The 19004-nt window shown below is 43.0% G+C and overlaps 4 protein-coding genes across 5 annotated transcripts in view; 3 read left to right on the forward strand and 1 right to left on the reverse strand.

The window, feature by feature from the left end:
• LOC135080467 (viral IAP-associated factor homolog) overlaps positions 1-19004 on the forward strand; it is a 189970-nt gene that overhangs the window by 119515 nt on the left and 51451 nt on the right. The window lies entirely within an intron of this gene.
• LOC135080464 (uncharacterized) lies at positions 187-4215 on the reverse strand. 2 transcript variants are annotated; one of them, XM_063975102.1, is made up of 7 exons: positions 4006-4215; positions 3595-3693; positions 3046-3214; positions 1948-2683; positions 1334-1868; positions 937-1045; positions 187-496 (listed from the first exon to the last, which is right to left on the reverse strand). In XM_063975102.1, the coding sequence occupies exons 2-7, from the start codon at positions 3686-3688 to the stop codon at positions 271-273; spliced, it is 1869 nt and encodes a 622-aa protein (XP_063831172.1). In that variant the 5' UTR covers positions 3689-3693; positions 4006-4215; the 3' UTR covers positions 187-270. The 2 variants fall into 2 exon arrangements, with proteins under 2 accessions (XP_063831172.1, XP_063831171.1); XM_063975101.1 differs by having other exon boundaries at positions 3595-4215.
• Positions 4661-6730, forward strand: LOC135080466 (uncharacterized). The gene is made up of 3 exons (XM_063975104.1): positions 4661-5279; positions 5692-5838; positions 5990-6730. Exons 1-3 carry the CDS (start codon positions 4782-4784, stop codon positions 6293-6295), a joined length of 951 nt encoding a protein of 316 aa, XP_063831174.1. The 5' UTR covers positions 4661-4781; the 3' UTR covers positions 6296-6730.
• LOC135080827 (atlastin-like) lies at positions 7703-17612 on the forward strand. The gene is made up of 10 exons (XM_063975551.1): positions 7703-8555; positions 10308-10516; positions 11324-11473; positions 12001-12156; positions 12811-12960; positions 13570-13708; positions 14688-14872; positions 15603-15824; positions 17168-17378; positions 17431-17612. Exons 1-10 carry the CDS (start codon positions 8552-8554, stop codon positions 17610-17612), a joined length of 1608 nt encoding a protein of 535 aa, XP_063831621.1. The 5' UTR covers positions 7703-8551.

Raw genomic sequence — 19004 nt, forward strand, 5'->3', positions numbered from 1 at the left:
TATCTCCTTTTTCAGGAATCCGACTTGTTTCAAGAAACGAATTTTGAAAGATGGACATTACTTCCGCTAAACTTCAATAACCCTTTCCATATAAAATGCAACTCCGCTTGAGATAGCTCTCATAGGAAGTATCATGTTTTTATTATTCTGATAATGATATTGATGATGATTGATAAATAACTTCACTTAGGAAAAACTCAACAGTCTTTATTTGTACTAGAATTTGCTCTACAATTCAATCTCAGGTCCAAACAGGGTAACAAAACAGGTTCAAGTTGCAGTGAGCTTCATGCCGATCTCCCCGCACTTGTAAGCCACTTCCCGCACGAGATACGGCGCGCGTTCGTGAGCCGGTGCAGTCATCCATTCGTGCACGTTGACGCCCACCGCGACGTAACCCAACTTCTCCACTATATCGAGTATGAGTCGGAAGGTGCCGCGGAGGCGGTTGCTGTTCATTGAAAAACAACCCGGGCTGAAGTTCATTATGCAGACGCTGAAAGAAAAGTTTATGAAAAAAATTTTTATTTTAAAATTGGGGCTGGCTAGGTAATCTTTTTTAAAGCGCGGTCTGTGAGCACGTAGAATTTTGTCCAATGACCCCATCCTTATCGCTCGCGCGTAATTATATTGCTGTCGCGACTGTGCGACTGGCACCCGCAGTGAGAATTACGCGCGAGCGATAAGGATGGGTAGCTTGGGGTCATTGGACAAAATTCTACGTGCTCACAGACCAGACTATAGCGTCCTTTACGTTATGGCGCAAGTACACTATGCGGGAAATTGGACAAGACGTAATAGTGTGAACACCATCTCGGTTACTTTCTCCTTCGACACGTGCGTCGCCCATACTTCGGTGTGCGGGCTAGCGCTTCGACTTGGACAATTTTCCGCATAGTGTGCTTGCGCCATCACATTATGTTGTAAAGCACTTACACAATTGCACCTTGGGGTATGCTCAGTTCTTTAATCGGCACTTTATTGACGAAACCCGCTGGGACAGTGAGCTTCATAGGGTACCCGCCTTTCAGACACGTTACTACATCTGAAATGCAAGAGAATTATGATTAGAAAATTGAGTTCTTTTATAGTCTGGCTCGCACACTCACTGCGGGCGCGCGTCGCACAGTCGCGACAGCAATATAATTACGCGCGAGCGATAAGGATGGGTAGCTAGGGGTCATTGGACAAAATTCTACGTGCTCACGGACCGAGCTTTGGTAAAACTCGAGAAAAAGAAACAATAGTAACTATCAATCAATGTTTTACAATGCAATATTCATTTATATTCATCTGCTTTTATACTTTTGAAGAAATGAATAGGAATAAATACCTGCTACAATTCCATTCGGCAGCACCACATGCTTGGCCACAAACTCCCTCCCGCCTAATCCTCTCGCTAGATGTTCCTCCAGCTGCTCCGTCAAGCTGTGCACCGGGTACAGAGCCTTCGCCCTCTCCAGCGTCTCAGGAGGCATCGAATACTCCCGACTATGGAAGCACTTCACAGCCTCATGCAGGGTCAGCAGCTGCAGGTAATCCAGCGTATTATTCTCCCGGGACAAATAATCTTTTAAAAACTCCTTTGAAAACACCCTTTCGAGCACCCTATCTTCGTAGTGACCTAGCGAAGCCAGTTCTAAGCAGAGTTTCGTCCAAGGCAGCGCGAAGTTCTTGCCGTCGAGGACTGGGTTTAGAGAGATCTGCTTTCGGAGCACGTCCCACTGGTCGGGGTTGGGTCTGTAGTTGTTGTTGGACAAGCAGTTGATGAAGCCGAAGAGGATGTTGGTGCGCGCTTTGGAGAGTATTGTGGGGTCCGACGAGGCTAGCTGGCAGAGGTACTCGACCAAGCCTAGGTGGGTGTGCGCCTGTAAAGAATAAAAATAGATGTTATTGAGTTTAAAATGTTTTTGTGGCATACTTGATTGACCTATGAAACACACTCACGAGTCTAGACAGTACTCTGGCCAGCAGCAAGCTCCTCTCAAAGTCAATTTTGTTCTGTACAACATAGTTTGCCAACGCGTCCATCAGCTGCTCGTGGTAATACTCAGGGTGCTTCTCCAGCACGCGGCCTTTGATCCTCGCAGCCGTCCGCAGCACATCGTCATACGTCAGCTCGTGCACACGCTGCGTCAAGATGTCGCAGCATATGTGCAGCAGCTGAACTCTGGTCGGGAACACCTCCTCGGTGCAGTTCACCTGACACAGCGACCATATTATCGACTTAGCGTTCTGCGCGTTTATCTGCTGGTCATGCAGCAACAGTCCTGTCACTATGTTGTTGATACACCGGTCTGGGAGGTCGTGGTTGCAGCAGTATGATAGCATATCCCTCAAAAGAGGCAAATCTTCATTGTCCAGTTCAAGAGGAAGTCGTATTTGAAAGGCAAGGGGTAGTGCCAGTTTTAGCGCGTCTACCAAGTGGTTCTTACAATCGTATCGATTTAGGAGAAAGTCTAGGAACATGATCTGGCGGACGTTGATGAAGTTGATGTTATATCGGATGAGCTGCAGCATGGTCTGAAGGATGAGCGAGTCGACGGGCACCTTCAGGTAAGAGAGGACTTTTGTCGCTTCGATAGCCTCGTTGATTTCAAGAGCCCGCGCGTGCTTTTTGAAGTTCTGACAGAGAACGCTAAACGCTGGGTTCTTTATAATGCTTTGGGTGTCTTGGTCCATTCTGAAGGAAGAGAAAAGTAAGTTGTTATAATTTGAACTACTTTGAGAGTTAAACCTTGTATCATGTTAAAGAACAATAAAGACGAGGATGCGTGCTCTTTAGGGATGCTAAAGACTATCTTCAAATACCAAGTCATGCCATAAAAGAGTGGCATCGAGGCTGTCACCTTTGACGCCTAGCATAAAAACTTGGAAAATGTTAAGCTGAGAATATCGCATAGTGTGGTGGTCTCTAAAAACCCAGATAATTCACGTAACTCCTTGCTCCCTTCGTAGCCATATGAGTTTTCGCAACGGTATTTTCCGATGAAAAGGAAGAAGCCTTCTGACTTATTGCTGCTGTGAAGTGCTGTGGTAACTTACTTGCCCGCCTTCTGCAGCTCGAACAAGCTGCGCAGGGCTTGCAGCATGTGTTTGTGCGTCATCACGTTGAGGTGCGTCTGCACTGCCGCCAGCAGCTCGGCAGCTGTGGGCGCCGTCTTTAGGCGGGACATCACCGCGTCTGGAGACTTGGCGCGCGTTACTTCTGTTACTGAAAAATTAGTAATTCTTTGCAAGTCTTAGGGCCGGCACACACCGCATGTTTTTTCAAGCACTGTCGACGCGCTTTTTACGGAATGCACTATGTACGCGATGTTTTAGCCGCGCAGCAAACGCGCGTTGAAAGCACCAAAAAAATGTTTAACTATAATTCCTTAATAATGATAAAAGATGGGCACACAAATAAATTAACTTGTTTTGCAATGAATAGCATCACATGTTTTTCTTTACGGACTGTAAAAAAAAGAAAAGGCAATTGAAAATTTTAGGTACTGTTATTACTGACAAATTCACAATATTTTTTCTTATATTTTAATGAAGGAGTAGAATTTAGCTTTGCTCCAAGCTAATGAAAAATAAAAAGGTCTTTACCTGTTGTTGACAAGCTCCGCGACTTGATGGCGGCGCGGCCGAGCGGCCCGCCTCGCAGCACGTTCTGCCACACGCTCTTCAGCAGCAACGTCATGATGTCTGGAAAATACTCTTTGCCGTACAACAGTAAACGGAGACCTAACATCCCTCTGTAGACCAGTTGTTACAATACCACTTGCATTCCAATTCCTATTTGTGTACTACATAGTACAGTGTCTTATTGGAATATTTTCAGTCATAAACTTACAACTTTGGTCTAATTTGAGGTTGTTTTTATGATACTAGAATTTATCTTGAATTAAAGGTTATGTTAGATCTTCATTTATTTAACTTTGATTGCTGACGGCAATGATTTATTATGCAGTAACAGAATAAATCCGTCTTTTACTTAATAAACATCTAAATATTTACCTTGTAACTGAGCAATGTTTATAGTTAATAAGTAAAATATATAAAAATATAAAACACAGACAAAATATAACAAATAGTCCTGCTGTAAAAACTTAACAACTGAGACTGACTTTCTCTTTACATTATTCACTTTTAAAATGCGGCTTAACAATTTGAATTATTAAATTTTTCGGCGAATTTATTAGACTTTGTAACATCCACAGATATGGATTAGAGGTAACATCTGTCGATCAGCTGCTTTTGACAAGTTTCTGTCAAATTATTTCGAAAAGAAGTTTAGTTCAGAAAAGTATGAAAATACATGAACACGAAATAATTTAGCAACCATTTAGCAATATTGTTTTTTGCCAATAATTAATAATTATTTTTATAAAATTAAATACTTTTCTTAAAACGCTGGATGCTGGTGATGAAACGCCAATGGTAGCGGTGCGTTCAAAACATGGTTCAAAACTTACCGATAATTAATTAATGGAAAAGTAAGAATGGTTCATTAAAAATATTTAACTGTTTTGTTATTTGCCAAAGTAACAATGTACAAATGAACAACAAACTATAAAATAAAATAAATCAATCATGAATCTATTGTGAAAAAAATCAGTCAAGTATAAGATTCGGAACGACCGCTAAGCTGTCACCACTGTCCTGTCACTGTCAATCAGTGTTTTTTTTGTTGTGTACTTGTGTTGATTCGTAAATTGTTATAAATAATTCTTCTATTTGTTTCTGATTGAAACAGACCGTAAACACCAGTAAATTATTTGGTAAAATTAACCATGGGCACAGAATCGGCCAGGGCCGAGGAATCAACATCTGGGGAATCGGCTACGACAAGCAAGGAAAAGAACACTACTACAATATCCAAAATACATTGTAGACCGGACAGAGATATTACTAAGAAAATAATAACACCGGGCGACTACACCGTAGTTCCTTACGAAGATTCCCGTTGTAAGATCGTTATAACAGATGTGAACTGCTCTGACGGCGCGGGGCCGTGCGACATGGTTACCTGTAGCCGTATTTTCAGCGAGAGCTTCGACGGGAATGTGCTTATTGGGGATTGCGATTCGTTTATTGATAAGGACTTCGAGCTGGCGTTGCAGCAGATGTGTTGCGGGGAGAAGAGTGAGGTGACGATCCTGTATAAAGACGCGAAGGGGCAGCAGGCGCTGAAGGTTTCGTGTAAGGTGGAGCTGACGGAGGTGATGGAGGAGCAGCTCGTGAGCGACTGGAGCTGGGAGCGGCTGCACGAGGCAGCTGTGCATCACAAAGTATGGAACTCTGCTTTATATTATTTTCTAACATTTAGTATTTTTTTATTTGCAAGTAATTTTTTAATGCATTAATATAATTTATCATATTGTATACTAAGTTTCTTGCACTGCTTCTTCTCAGCACTGCCCATTTATTGTCCCAAAGCAGTCGTAGGCTTCAAGTAATACTGGGAGGTGTAATCCAATTTGCAAAATAAATAGGCACTTACAGGGCAGATATGCATGGGCATGGTACTGCATCTCACTTAACACCAGGTGCGATTGCGGTCAAATACCTGCTTTGTCATGCATAAAAAAATGAATTCTTGATCTGTATTATCTTTGATACCAAATAAATATTTTTTTCCTTCTTCAAAATAATTGACCACCACTGCAACTATTTTTGTTTATGGTATTTTTTTTCCTATAGGAAAGAGGAGTAGAGCTTGTGAAAGAGAAGAGAATAGTGGATGCCTTCAGGAGGTTCAGCAAGGCTCTGAAGATGCTGATAGCTATAGAGCCCTTCGACCCGCAGGTCATTGACGAAGAGAAAGTCAAGGAACTGATTGATCTCAAGGTATTATACAGAATAGACCTAAAACATCTAAATAAATTATTTCTATCATTATTTACTACGCTATTATGTATTATATTATAAAATTATTCACAGCCAGATTTCACTTTTTGCAGTTACTACTACATCCCACTAAACAATCTGTTTTTTTTAGGTGAAATTATACAGCAACTTGGCGCACTGTCAGTTGCACTACAATCAGCACGAAGCAGCAGAGATCCTCTGTACGAATGCTCTACAGTTTGACCCTGACAACGTCAAAGCACTGTACAGGAGGTCCCTAGCATTTGCTGGTGTGAAGAAGTATGAAGAAGCTTGGGAAGACATACAGAAAGCTCTCAAGTTGGATCCCAATGATAAAGCAGTCAAACAAAAAGCTAAAGATATCAAAGACATCATGGATAATATAAAAAGGAAATATGATGAAACCATAAAGAAAATGTTTTATATGCAAGAATGAATGCGACTGAGTCTTAGGCTGAGCTGCACCACCTAACTTTAATCGTAACTATAACGATAACTGGTGTATTTTGTATGGAGTTTGACAGATTTTTTACGTCAAAGTAAGATGGTGCAGCCCAACCTTAATGTGTTATGTGATTAAGAAATTATTGTTATCATAAGTATTTATATTCTAAATAAGTATAGCCGGTTTCTATCTATGACACTCTTCTCTGCATTTACTGTATGTACGTACCTATACAGTTTTTAAACTTATTGTGGTAATAGCACAGTATGTAATAGCATGACTTAGTAAAAATAGAAAATGTTCATTGGGCATACATTTTTAAGATTTCTCTTATAACAAGTTATTAAACATATTATTATAATATACCTATCTAATGTCAAAGTGTAAAACACTATATGAAAATAAAGATACTTTCTGAAACCAATTCTTTTCCTTGTATATTTATTATTTTTCTTATTGTTATGTTTTAGAATGTAAACAAGATCGCCAATGTTAAAAGACATTGTATACATACAGTTGGAAATCAGCGTCGTTACTACGAGTATATGCAACAGGTAGGTAAGTACTGTTGAGAATTTGTTTTATTAAAGAAGACAACGCGTTTACGTAGTTTCGGGTTATCTTTTACTGTCGTCGCCCATGCTGGCATCTCGCTTTGCATGAGAGGGATGGCAATATTCGAAACTTCAGATAGGTTTTTCGGAGTGGCCCCGTTGATTGCATCGATCGTCGTTTTATCCTACTATCCTACCTACTGATGTGAAAGTTAGTGAGGGAGAACGCATGGATGATTTTTACACCATATGGGCGCACCAGATCCTGGTTCAGGAGAGGGCAGTGTAATTTAGGCAAAGTGGTGGATGGAGTATATACTGCATAATAGGATACATAGAGGTAAGTGGTCGGATCATATCTAAAGATAAATCGAAGAACAGATGAAACAGTTGACTGCTATAGGATGAATGATGATGGCTTTTTATCTGACTGCTTTTCTTAGACTATTCGTCCAAGCTTTTTTTGGACGAGATTTCGATATTTTCACATTTTCACAGAGTTGCATGCGCCATGAACGGCCAGCCTCGCGTATGTAAAGCATTAGCTGAGCCACCTCCAATTGCTTTCTTATACTATGTCAATCTATCATTATGTAACTAGTTAAGTAAGTGGTAGAAGCGATGTGAAAATATATCCTTAGAAGGATTACTTACATAGATAAAAACATCGCAAATATGTAAACATACCTTAATGCGTGCTTATAAATGCGGGCATATAAGTACGGGTTTCGGACGACTGCACGCGCGTCTGAAAGTGGATTCCCTGATGGCTTGGGTGTCCAGCCGCGAACTTGAAAGTTATTGGCTTTATAAAATTACATTTTATTAGAAATAGGAAAAAATGTGTTTGTGAACGTGCCTGTTATTTGAATTTGTGACTGATACTTACCATTTTGAAAACCCATTCGCTTAGGTACAGGTACAGGATTCCTGATTGTCACAGGCAATTTTTCCTGAATTGTTTTAGTTCATGATAGAAGGAGGTCCATTCTTCTTTGATAACACTAAATCCACGCGTGGATCAGCTCGCACAGGCAAATAGATATAATTTAGGTAAGTGGGTAGATCTGATTCCCATTGTGCATTAAACAATGGGAAATAGCCGTCTGATATGACTCAACGTCATAGTTTCTTATCGGACAATCAGATTGATATAAGCCTGAAATGAGAACCAAACTTGGAAAACTACACGAAGTTATTTGTTTACTCTCTGCAACCAGGAGAAAAACTACATATTCACCAGACCATGGCCGTTTAGTTTAACTGTCAGTTAATATTTAACAGATGACGACATGCTCTTTTTGTGGCATCTACAGATTTTAATCCCTCTAGCTCGTAAATTTTCTCGTAAAATTGGAGCATTAGATATTTTTTAGTTAAGTCGCATTTTTATAACAATATCGTTCATGCCTCCGTAGTTCACATGGCATCTGTGACTTGGGTGATAAAAGTTACGGCCCCTTGGGAGTGCCGCGCCTTCTCAATGAAGGTCCTATTTCTATTGACTGATTCACCTCCAACAAACAAATCCTCTCGAACTTATGACATCACCGGCCGGTGGAGCCGCTTGTTATGACATCACACATGACCTTACTACGCTGCAATAGTCAGTCAACAGGCCGCGTCTGCCCACTTCGAACGCCGTCGCACCCCGCACCTACATTATTGTTGTTTATGCACGGATAAAATAATAATGAGTGAGTATTTCTCCACCAATAACAAGATAAAAGTGCTAGAATCAATTTTACGAGTGTGTTTACGGTTTTCAGTGAGTGCCTATTAATAGAATAATGTGTCAGCAAGAATGTTGCGGTTGAGGTGAACTAGCTGTGCTGTGATTGCTACCAAATATGTGCATAAGTTTTAACGTGTTTTTGTAAACTGTTTACAGCGCGTTTCACTTGCGATTTCAATGCGATTACTTGCTGTAAATTACTCGTATACTGTGGAAATGACACCATTACCTACATACAACGTTAATTGTGGTAAGGTGTTGTGTTACTAGTAGTTAGATGTTTTATAAATAACTAGCTGACCCGGCGAACTTCGTACCGCCTTAGCGTAGAGATTTTCTTAATATTTTTTTCCGTAAGAACCATCCTTGGACTTCCACAAACATTTAAAAAAAAGAATTATCGAAATCGGTTCAGCCGTTCACACGTGATGCCGTGACAACGCGAAACGGGTTTCATTTTTATATATAGATGTTCGGATTTATTACGACGTCCAAAGAGAAAACTTACCGATCCTTAAGTAACAGTAACATAACTTTCTAGAACAAATCCAATTAGATAATGCGTAACAACAATAATAACGTTTCTAATGTTGACTGGTAGACTGTGCCATTTGGTGATACAGGCTAATAAATAAGTCTAATTCGTCGAGTCATGGTTAAGTTATTATAATTACGTACTAATTGTTAATCATAATGAAACATTTTGCGGTTTCCAAATTTTCCATTGTTTGCAGGTCTTATTATCGTTATGTCACATATATTTTCAACATCTACGGTTGACTGGTAGATATTGCCTTAGGATGTTATTAACTGACAATACCATAGATACCACTCGTGATTATAGGTAAAAATACACACAGGTAAAATCGATATTGATTAAAATAAATTAACAAATTTATTTTCAGAATTAAACATGGCATCATAAATATTTCCAAGTGCATTTAAAATAAATATTTTTTCTTTCATCATCGTAGATATTTTGGTCCACTTCTGCACAGACCTTTGTTAAAAGCAGTCTTATCGTTTAGAGCCAGTGTTCTTACACTTGCTAGGCTTATATAAAATGGGTTATTCATCATCACGACTCGGAATCGTATATTTCTTACTAGCATCTGCTGTTGTTCATGCAGGTGACTCAACTAACCTATAATTTTGTAGAGTCGCGTGTGCACGATCGAAGAAGTGTGTTTATAGACAATGATAATAAAATATCGACCAAAGAATAGAATGACATAATTTTCGCTAATTTAAGGATCATACTTGTGCTTAAACTTAATGGGTCCCTGGGCCCTTCTCGCAGACTCCTCGACATGCTAACTTTTTCTAAGCAGCAGTCAGAGGGATAATATCCTCACTGAAATACGAGTACTTAACTCTTGGCAGAAGGAAGTAGTTCCTTTCTTCGAGAGCACAACCATTAGTGCTGTTCTTCTTCTTTTCGTGTCGACAACAAATCTACACAGTGTCAGCCCAAAAGTCCGCCACAAGAGTGGCGTTGTCAGTATAGCACTCATCAAATCCTCCTGAGTGCAGTTGCTTGGGCACTCAGGGCACGACATCATGTGCTTCATCGACTGGGGAACAAAACCACACCTGCACTCCATGTTTGAGCCATCCAAGAATCCCCACCTGACCAGATTGTCCTTACTACGGCCAACTTGCGTCCGAAGTCTATTTAAAGACTTTTTATTAGTGCTGTTTTTTGATTCCTCAGGTAAACCACAGAGCCTGAAGTCAGGCCGCGGACTGCCCGTGGTGATACCCTCGGAGCACCGCTTTGTGCTGGCCGAGGATGCCCTCAGCAAGCTCTTGCTGGAAGACGATATACGAGACCGCGCCGTCATTGTGGTGTCGGTGGCCGGCGCTTTTCGAAAGGGAAAGTCTTTCCTGCTCGACTTCTTTTTGAGATACCTCGATCACACCGTAAGCAATACTATCAATATGTTTGAAGCATGTCTCACTTAAAAATTGAATTGAACTAAATCAGTTGTCGTCTCGTGACCCGTAAACGCATAAGAATAAGAGCATAAAAGATGGCAAGTTTATTGCGTGTCGGCTCTGATTTAACTTTACTTCTTTTATATTTTCTAGACTTATTTATGAACTTGAGCAGTTTTTGTGAAAAACCCATAAAAGGGCAGACTTCAGAGTTTCATTTACCTGGAGTGTGGCCATTCGTGTAATCGCATTTATAAATAGTTCGTCAATTATGTAAGCATAATTTTCCTCAATGATAATTGTGGTTTACATAGCTTCCTCTTGGAAACTGCGACACCATTGATTTGTAACTCAAGCTTCAGAGCCGGTATTCGGCGCTCGCCTCCGACGAATTAATAAACCAAATGACCTTTAACTAAATTGGCTTACATTACATCTCGATATGCTTGAAAGACGCTTGCTGCACAAGTTCGTTGTACTTTGTTTATTGCACAAGATGTATACTCTCGTATCTTCAAGACCATGCCGTTTATAATGTGAAGGTGTGAAGTAGATAGATACATACTTTGTTCCAGATGTTAATTCCCAGACCCGACACACTTCATTTAATTGCTCGCCGTTTGGATAAGATATTTTAGACATGAATCCACCTGTTTGTCCAAAAAATTATTAAGGTGGGCACGTTACACCGCCCGCGTCACGGTCCCATTGGAATTCACGCTGTCTTAGTTCTACATACAGCTACAGCCGTACTGATGGAAAAACGTTATCAAATCAATTACACCCTTTCAGTACAACCATGGCATGGGCGGCGACGACTGGATGGGGTCGGAGGACGAGCCGCTGGAGGGCTTCAGCTGGCGCGGCGGCTCCGAGAGAGACACCTCGGGCCTGCTGCTCTGGTCGCAGCCCTTTAAGGCCACTCTGCCTAATGGAGATAAGGTATAATCACCGTATACTTCTAAGTTTTTGGACCCTGGTCCTTAACTCAATGAGAGCTTTCCTTCTTCTACTCTACAGTGACGCCACCAAACAATATTAAGTGTAAATGCGATAGCTCCACTAGCTACATACGCCCGTATTCACAAACGATGCATGCTTAAGTGAAGCAGCAAATCGAACGCACAGCGTTGAATAGAGCTCTGTGATTGGTTCGTATCCCTGTGCGTCCACACACACTGTGAGACCTCAGAGTAATGTTTGTGAATAAGGGCGTTAGCCACTGCAGCGTTTACCAGTTGACACACTGTCTTAGCCATTACTGCGAGTTAAAGGATCTTACTCTAAAATGGCGCTAATTTTCGGGCGCTAATACGATAGCCCTCCTCATTGTTGCTGATTTTCATCAGTGCTTTAAACAGCAGTCACATCCTGTTCAATTGGTCTTGTTTAGCGTCGCCGTGTAGATGATTTTGAGCATAAACCTTCCGTATATGTGTCCTGTACATTTCATCCATGATCTTTGCCAGGTGGTGATCCTGCTGATGGACACGCAAGGCACCTTCGACAGCGAATCGACGGTGCGCGACAACGCAACCATCTTCGCGCTCTCCACCATGATCTCCTCGGTGCAGATCTACAACTTGTCGCAGAACATAGAGGAAGATGACTTGCAGCACTTACAGGTGAGCAGCGCATTAGAAACAACTACACGGGTTTGCTGCATCTGGCTTCTGTTGTTTCTATTATTTGACTTTCAATAAAAATTTCCAGGGCCTGATTCTATTGTCAGTGCCAGACATATTCACGAATATTTGATATAGTGTAAAGATCGATAAATTAGGTATCCTCTAAGTCAGGGTTTCCCAATTTTTTTTTGCTAAGGAACCCTAATTGATTATACTTTTCCTAGCGGAACTCCCGTATTACTCCGCCCGCGCGCCCTGCCCCTCACTTGTGCGTAAACAAGTCGGTGCGAGCGAACAACGTCGGTCACGAAACGTGGGATAATATTTTTTACGGAACCCTTGCGGCCTTTCCACGGAACCCCAGGGTTCCGCGGACCACCTTTCGGGAACCGCTGCTCTAAGTATTTAGTCGCTATAATGCAAACTGTTCTTGGAAAACATTCTTCTTGTCTGCGTTACGCACTTGGTAAAGCGGTCGTGATTACGTTGAGGCGTTCACGTCGATGGTAGAGCTCTCCGCGCGATCTCTCATCATCTCTTCTTGTTGGTAGACAGTCAGATGTCTGTGCGATTCCCCACTGCGGTCGCATATCTATGACTTTTCCCACTGCAGATTTCTAATTATAATAAGTTAACTATCGTATCTTCCAGCTGTTCACAGAGTACGGGCGCCTGGCGCTGCAGAACAGCGTGGGCAAGCCGTTCCAGCACCTGCAATTCCTGGTGCGAGACTGGAGCTTCCCTTACGAGCACCCGTTCGGCCCTGAAGGCGGTCAACAGCTGCTTGATAAGTGGCTTGAGGTAATAACAATTACAGCATTCCAGCTTTTCAGATTTTTTGCCACTTTGGTCTACTATGCTGAAAAGTATCCCCCTTACTAATAAAACTTACACGCTCGTTGAACAGTGTTTTAAAGTGACGTTTAGTATGAAAATGTCATTTTAAAACAGTGTTCAACAACTGTGTAACTTTTTATTAGTAAGGGGGTACCTATGTCTTTTCCACCTCGTTGAATTGAAATCATCAAGGCTACTAAGCTGAATATCTAAAGAAGTTCCTTGCAACATTCTCTGATCATAAAAAGTCAGATCTTCCACCATCCTTTTTTTATCACGTAACCAAGACTTGAAGATATTAAACCATCCAGAAGGCATATTCCACCTACAGATGAAGGACAAAATATGCGAAGGAGCGAGCTCATAAATGTCAAACGGCAAACAATGTATTAGCTCATTAACGTGACTTGTCCCAGAGATATTATCAGAGCCCCGATTACGCTAATTTTTAAGTTTTTTAACGTCTCCAATACAGCCGCGCTTCTTCGATTCTGCGATACGATTGGTCAAAACAGTTGACGTCAGCTGTTTTGTTGTTGTCTTTTGCCTCTGATGAAACAAACACTTCCCCAGATCCACGAGGGCCAGCACGAGGAGTTACAAACGCTGCGGAAGCACGTGGTGGCGTGCTTCGAGAAGCTGGCGTGCTACCTCATGCCGCACCCCGGCCTCACCGTCGCCACCAACCCGCACTTCAAGGGGAAACTCTCAGGTGAGGCACTAGCTGCAGAATTTATTTCAAATCAAATCATTTATCAGTTGTAGTACATATTAATCAGAGTAATAAATTAACTCCATGAATGAACAGAGCGTATTGAGTAGCGTCCTGCGTTCCCACATCATTGCCCAATACAATCAACAATAGAAAACAATAGTTATAATGTTCCTTGTATGTGTCGGCGGCTGAGCCCGCCAGTTTTATTTTAGTCGCAATTACACCTTTAAAGAAATCACATGTTTTACTGTTCCAACCTTCTGACGTACGTTTTGTGGACTTATAAAGTGGACAACAACAATAATATACCTGAATATAACGTATATTGATATAATTACTTACATCGGGTATAATTAACGTACATCAGTTCGTTTCGTTTTAGCCAAATGACGTCCACGGCTGGACAAAGGCCTCCCCCAAGGTTTTCCATAATGAACGGTTCTGCGGTTCTGCGCTGCCCGCGTCCAGGCTCTTCCCGCGACCTTTACCAGATCGTCGGTCATTTATCAGTACTTAGGCGATTTCCAGAATGCTTATACACGTCCCAAATATAGCTATAGCATGCCCTGCCACCACTTCGGGACAATATATGGGATGGTGCTGAGAAGTGGCGCAAGAAACTCTATCACAATTGTCAGCCATTTCTGGAGGGAAAAAAATTTCACAACGCTGTCGTATTTTGGGGGTCTATCTGTCACTACTGTCGCTCAAGCTGGCTTCGCGCTTTGCGTAAGAGGGAAGGAGTAAAATAAGAATTCGTATAACTTTGAAGAGTTTGCCTCCCTGCAAATTAATCACGTATCGTCGTTTTAGCCAAATAACGTTCACTGCTGGAGAAAGGCCTCAAGGATTTCTACAACGGCCGGTAGTGTGATTTAGGCAATTCTGCGACCTTCACGTCGGTTCTTTTAGTGGGAGGGCAGCTGGCAACACTTGCGTCTTCACCCTGATCTAATACTAATCACCTGATCCCCAGACATAAGCCCCGAGTTCAAGACGCACCTGCGGCAGTTCATCCCGATGCTGCTGTCTCCGGAGCAGCTGGTGCCGAAGACGACGGGCGGGCAGCGCGTGAAGGCGCGCGACCTGCTGCTCTACTTCAAGGCGTATATGACCATCTTCAACGGCTCGGAACTGCCAGAACCAAAGTCCATTTTGGAGGTGATTGTAGACCTCACTATTGTGGCCCTCGCCGACGGCGACTAACGCGCGTTAGTCGCATTGCGCGCAGCGCGACTGCATCGCTACAAAAAGACGCCGTAGGCAACGGCCCTTATGTCCACATAAAACTAAACATTATTATTATTTGCTCTACATTTCTTTTGCGATTTTTTATTGACGGTCAAGCTGTAGATCCTGGCTACACAGGAGTTGCAGTGGTAGGAACGAGAGGTGGGAATAGTCCCGGTTATTTTATCTATATTTCGCTGTGCTATTCTTCCTCCACTCTTATTGTGGATGACTTATGAAGCGACTAAGGGAAAATGTGAACATCAGGCTTCCCCAACTCTTCTATCTACGGAGGAATGTGTAAGCCAAATCTTCCATTAGTTGCTTCTGTTAAATTATAGAGGATTGTCCTCGTGCTATTCTTCACGAAAAGCTTTTTTCACTTGCGAGAATAATCTTAGAGCAGCGCACGGAGATGATGAAGATCACATGTGAACTTGCTATTGTCAGTCGACAGGTACTTTACAAGTGCTGTAAGTGTAGAGAGCACATGATATAAATCACGTCACGTTGGACGTGGACCACGAAGAGATCCCGATAAAACAGCCCCCTTATCGACCACATCGCAATGGGCTCGCGGTAAACAAGTCTTGTAGTGTGAAGTAAGCTTTCTTGTGAAGCTTTAAGCAGCACTAAAGTCACCAAAACTGTTTATCTACAGGCGACAGCAGAAGCCAACAACCTGTCCGCGATAGCCGAAGCTAGAGAAGTGTACGACGCGCTCATGGACGAGGTGGCTGGTGGTACGAGGCCCTACCTGCAGCCCAAGGTGTTAGAGCAGGAGCACCGGCGCGCCAAGGACAAGGCGCTTCACGCCTTCCACAGCAAACGGAAGATGGGCGGCCAGGACCTCGCCAACACGTATAGCGTGCAGTTGGTTAAGGTAACGAGCGGGTTTTCCTCCATTTTACTGTCATTTTTTTCCTGCAAATTATTAACGCTGCTACTTTTAGGCCAACACATACACCGTGCAGTTAGTCGAAACCTAGGACGGGTTTTCATCATTTTTTCCTCATTTTACTCGCCCCGGGTGCCAAACCCATGCTACGCCGCCACTGCACGTCACACAAGTGTGGATTGCTTAGGGCAGTGTTTTTCAACCTTTTTCATGACACGATCCCCCTAGCATGAAAAAATTTTTGGCGACTCTCCGACCGTTCGCTTTTTTTTTTCATGCATTTTATAATGTTGCACTTGCAAAGATGTTTTTAGGGACCGAATATTTAAATCCATACAACATTTGCATAATTAGATTTCGGATTAATCTGTCTTCATAAGATTTTTTTTTTACTGGAGTAGTTTTAGCGACCTCTCGCGACCGATAGAGGCCTATAGAGGCTCCGCAACCCCCCAGGGGGTCGCGACCCACAGGTTGAAAAACACTGGCTTAGGGCATCAAGTAGTCTTAATCTGGCACTGGTAACGCATTCACTTTTTGCATTCCTTCCAATCGATGAGTGGATGGAATACGCTGATGATTGACAGAAGTGAACCAAACATTGTTCGTTCGTTCACCGTCCTCTCTTCTGCAGATTACTCCATAACGTCTTTACGTGGTTACGGATCTATCTGTCCCTGTCGCTCATGGCGTGAGAGGGATGTCAACATTCGAAACTTCGGATAGAGTATTTTGGGAGTAACCCCGCTGCATCTCGCTATAGCTCTTTCTTCCTTCGAAGTCAGATGTGGTCTAATACATTTACAATTGACATAAAAAAGTGAGACTTGGGGACTTTACCCATTGACACGGCCGTAAAGAAAATAGGATTTTATTAACAGTTCTTAGAGTCGTAATTGCTTACAACTCATTAACTGACATTTCAATCCGGACGGATGCGCGAGCATGCGAATCGGAAGCCGGTAGGAGCGTATTTCAGCGGATACGCGCGCAGACGCGTGCATTCCACCGCATTTTTGGCCGAACGGACGCTGCGCTGCGCGCCGGCTTGCGCCGATCAATGTGAATCCTGCCTTACAGTGTGATAACTAAGTCCTTAGAGTAGGCGCACACCGTTGATTTTTCGTCGGCCGATAATTTAGTCGGGCAGTTGATCAGTATGGGCATGTATGGGAGTGCGTACACTACGCCGATTCGATTTGGCCGATTCTTCATACAAATTAAAATCGGGCACAACTATCGGCCAACTAAAAATCAACGGTGTGCGCCTACTCATAGTTTACTTAAAATCTCACCTGTCAGTTGAACCCAAGTGTGGTCTCTTGCAGGAATTAGACGAGCTGTTCGAGCAGCTTCGTGCACACAACGAGGGCAAGAATATCTTCAAGATGGCGATCACGCCCGCTGTGCTGGCTGTTCTCATGCTGCTGGGATACCTGCTGGGCGTACTGGGTTCAGGCGTGGGCGTCCAGACCTTGGTAGCCGTGGGGCAGGTCCTCACTATCACTGCGGGGGCCATGCTCACGTTATGGGGATACAGCAGGTCAGTCAAGTCTTCGAATGTCTTTGTTTAAAAATATCTTCAAGATAGCGATCACGCCCGCTGTGCTGGCTGTTCTCATGCTGCTGGGATACCTGCTGGGCGTACTGGGTTCAGGCGTGGGCGTCCAGACCTTGGTAGCCGTGGGGCAGGTCCTCACTATCACTGCGGGGGCCATGCTCACGTTATGGGGATACAGCAGGTCAGTCGAATCCTTGAATGTCTTTGTTTAAAAACATCTTCAAGATGGCGATCACGCCCGCTGTGCTGGCTGTTCTCATGTTGCTGGGATACCTGCTGGGCGTACTGGGTTCAGGCGTGGGCGTCCAGACCTTGGTAGCCGTGGGACAGGTCCTCACGATTACGGCGGGGGCCATGCTCGCGTTATGGGGATACAGCAGGTCAGTCGAAGTCTTCGAATGTCTTTGTTTAAAAACATCTTCAAGATGGCGATCACGCCCGCTGTGCTGGCGGTTCTTATGCTAAAGCCCGGTCGCCGAGCACGTAGAATTTCGTCCAATGACCCCAAGCTACCCATCCTTATCGCTCGCGCGTAATTATGTAGTTGTCGCGCTCGCACACTCACTGCGGCCGCCCTTCGCACAGTCGCGACAGCAATATAATTACGCGCGAGCGATAAGGACCCATCCTTAGCTTGGGGTCATTGGACGAAATTCTACGTGCTCGGCGACCGGACTATACTGGGATGCCTGCTGGGAGTACTGAGTTCAGGCGTGGGTGTCCAGACGCTCACGATTACGGCGGGGACCATGCTCGCACTTTGGGGATACATCAGGTTGGTCTGGAGTCTTTGAATGTTTCTTTATAAAGACATCTTCAAGGTGGCCATCACACCCGCTGTTCTGGCGGTGCTGATGCTGCTGAGCTAATTGCTGGACATACAGCAGATTTGGACACTAGCTAAGGCTTTGATGTCTCTAAACCTGATTTATATGTATATGGCCGTAAATATTTTAAAATTCAAACTATGTAGTCTCAAACCATGTTTCTGAGCAAATAAATGATTTATTTATTTATTTATTTTTTATAAATAACAATGTAAAGAAAAGACTTACATCATATTGCTTCCTTATTCCAGGATAACTGGCAACCTGAGAGACGTAGCTGTACAAATAGATGAAGGAGCTGAAACTGTCAAAAATTATGTAAGTATCCTACTGTATTCAGTCTGTCTCAATCTCATAGCACCCCCCGGGTATAGTTTTTTACTTTGCTACTATACCTTGGCGCTATTGAAATATCAACCTTAAAAACAACAAAAGTACTGATTTTAATAACAAACCTTGTGATTAATTTTCTTGTTCCTTGTAGCTAACACAGCAAGCAGTTGGCAACGCGACTGCGTCAGCGATGGGGCACAGCGAAGACAAGAAGTACTCATAACATTCCTACCTCACAGACTAATCGAGACCTTAAGGCCAACGACTTTTGGACAAAAATCATTGTAGAAAAGATATTTGTCAGTCACACAATGTCAGTTATGTGTTAGGGCTACCAGAGTGTCAAAATACTTCGCTTGAAGATTGTTATGGCGCAGTTACACTATGCGGGAAATTGACCAAACAGAAGCGCAAAAACGCACACCGTAGTATGCGTGATGCACG

This window comes from Ostrinia nubilalis, chromosome 18 (genome assembly GCF_963855985.1).
Source record: "Ostrinia nubilalis chromosome 18, ilOstNubi1.1, whole genome shotgun sequence".
NCBI lineage: Eukaryota > Metazoa > Arthropoda > Insecta > Lepidoptera > Crambidae > Ostrinia > Ostrinia nubilalis.

What these genes read in the sequence shown, in the direction of transcription:
- LOC135080827 (XM_063975551.1), top strand. An exon ending in AACCAAAGTCCATTTTGGAG is followed by an intron (nt 14,873 to 15,602) that starts GTGATTGTAGAC and finishes GTTTATCTACAG; the next exon opens with GCGACAGCAGAAGCCAACAA. An exon ending in GCTCACGTTATGGGGATACA is followed by an intron (nt 17,379 to 17,430) that starts GCAGGTCAGTCA and finishes TCTTCAAGATAG; the next exon opens with CGATCACGCCCGCTGTGCTG.
- LOC135080466 (XM_063975104.1), top strand. Translation starts at nt 4,782, where the DNA reads ATGGGCACAGAATCGGCCAGGGCCGAGGAATCAACATCTGGGGAATCG. An exon ending in AGGCAGCTGTGCATCACAAA is followed by an intron (nt 5,280 to 5,691) that starts GTATGGAACTCT and finishes TTTTTCCTATAG; the next exon opens with GAAAGAGGAGTAGAGCTTGT. An exon ending in AGGAACTGATTGATCTCAAG is followed by an intron (nt 5,839 to 5,989) that starts GTATTATACAGA and finishes TGTTTTTTTTAG; the next exon opens with GTGAAATTATACAGCAACTT.
- LOC135080464 (XM_063975101.1), bottom strand. Translation starts at nt 3,739, where the DNA reads ATGTTAGGTCTCCGTTTACTGTTGTACGGCAAAGAGTATTTTCCAGAC. An exon ending in GCGGAGCTTGTCAACAACAG is followed by an intron (nt 3,215 to 3,594) that starts GTAAAGACCTTT and finishes CTAATTTTTCAG; the next exon opens with TAACAGAAGTAACGCGCGCC. An exon ending in GAGCTGCAGAAGGCGGGCAA is followed by an intron (nt 2,684 to 3,045) that starts GTAAGTTACCAC and finishes CTCTTCCTTCAG; the next exon opens with AATGGACCAAGACACCCAAA.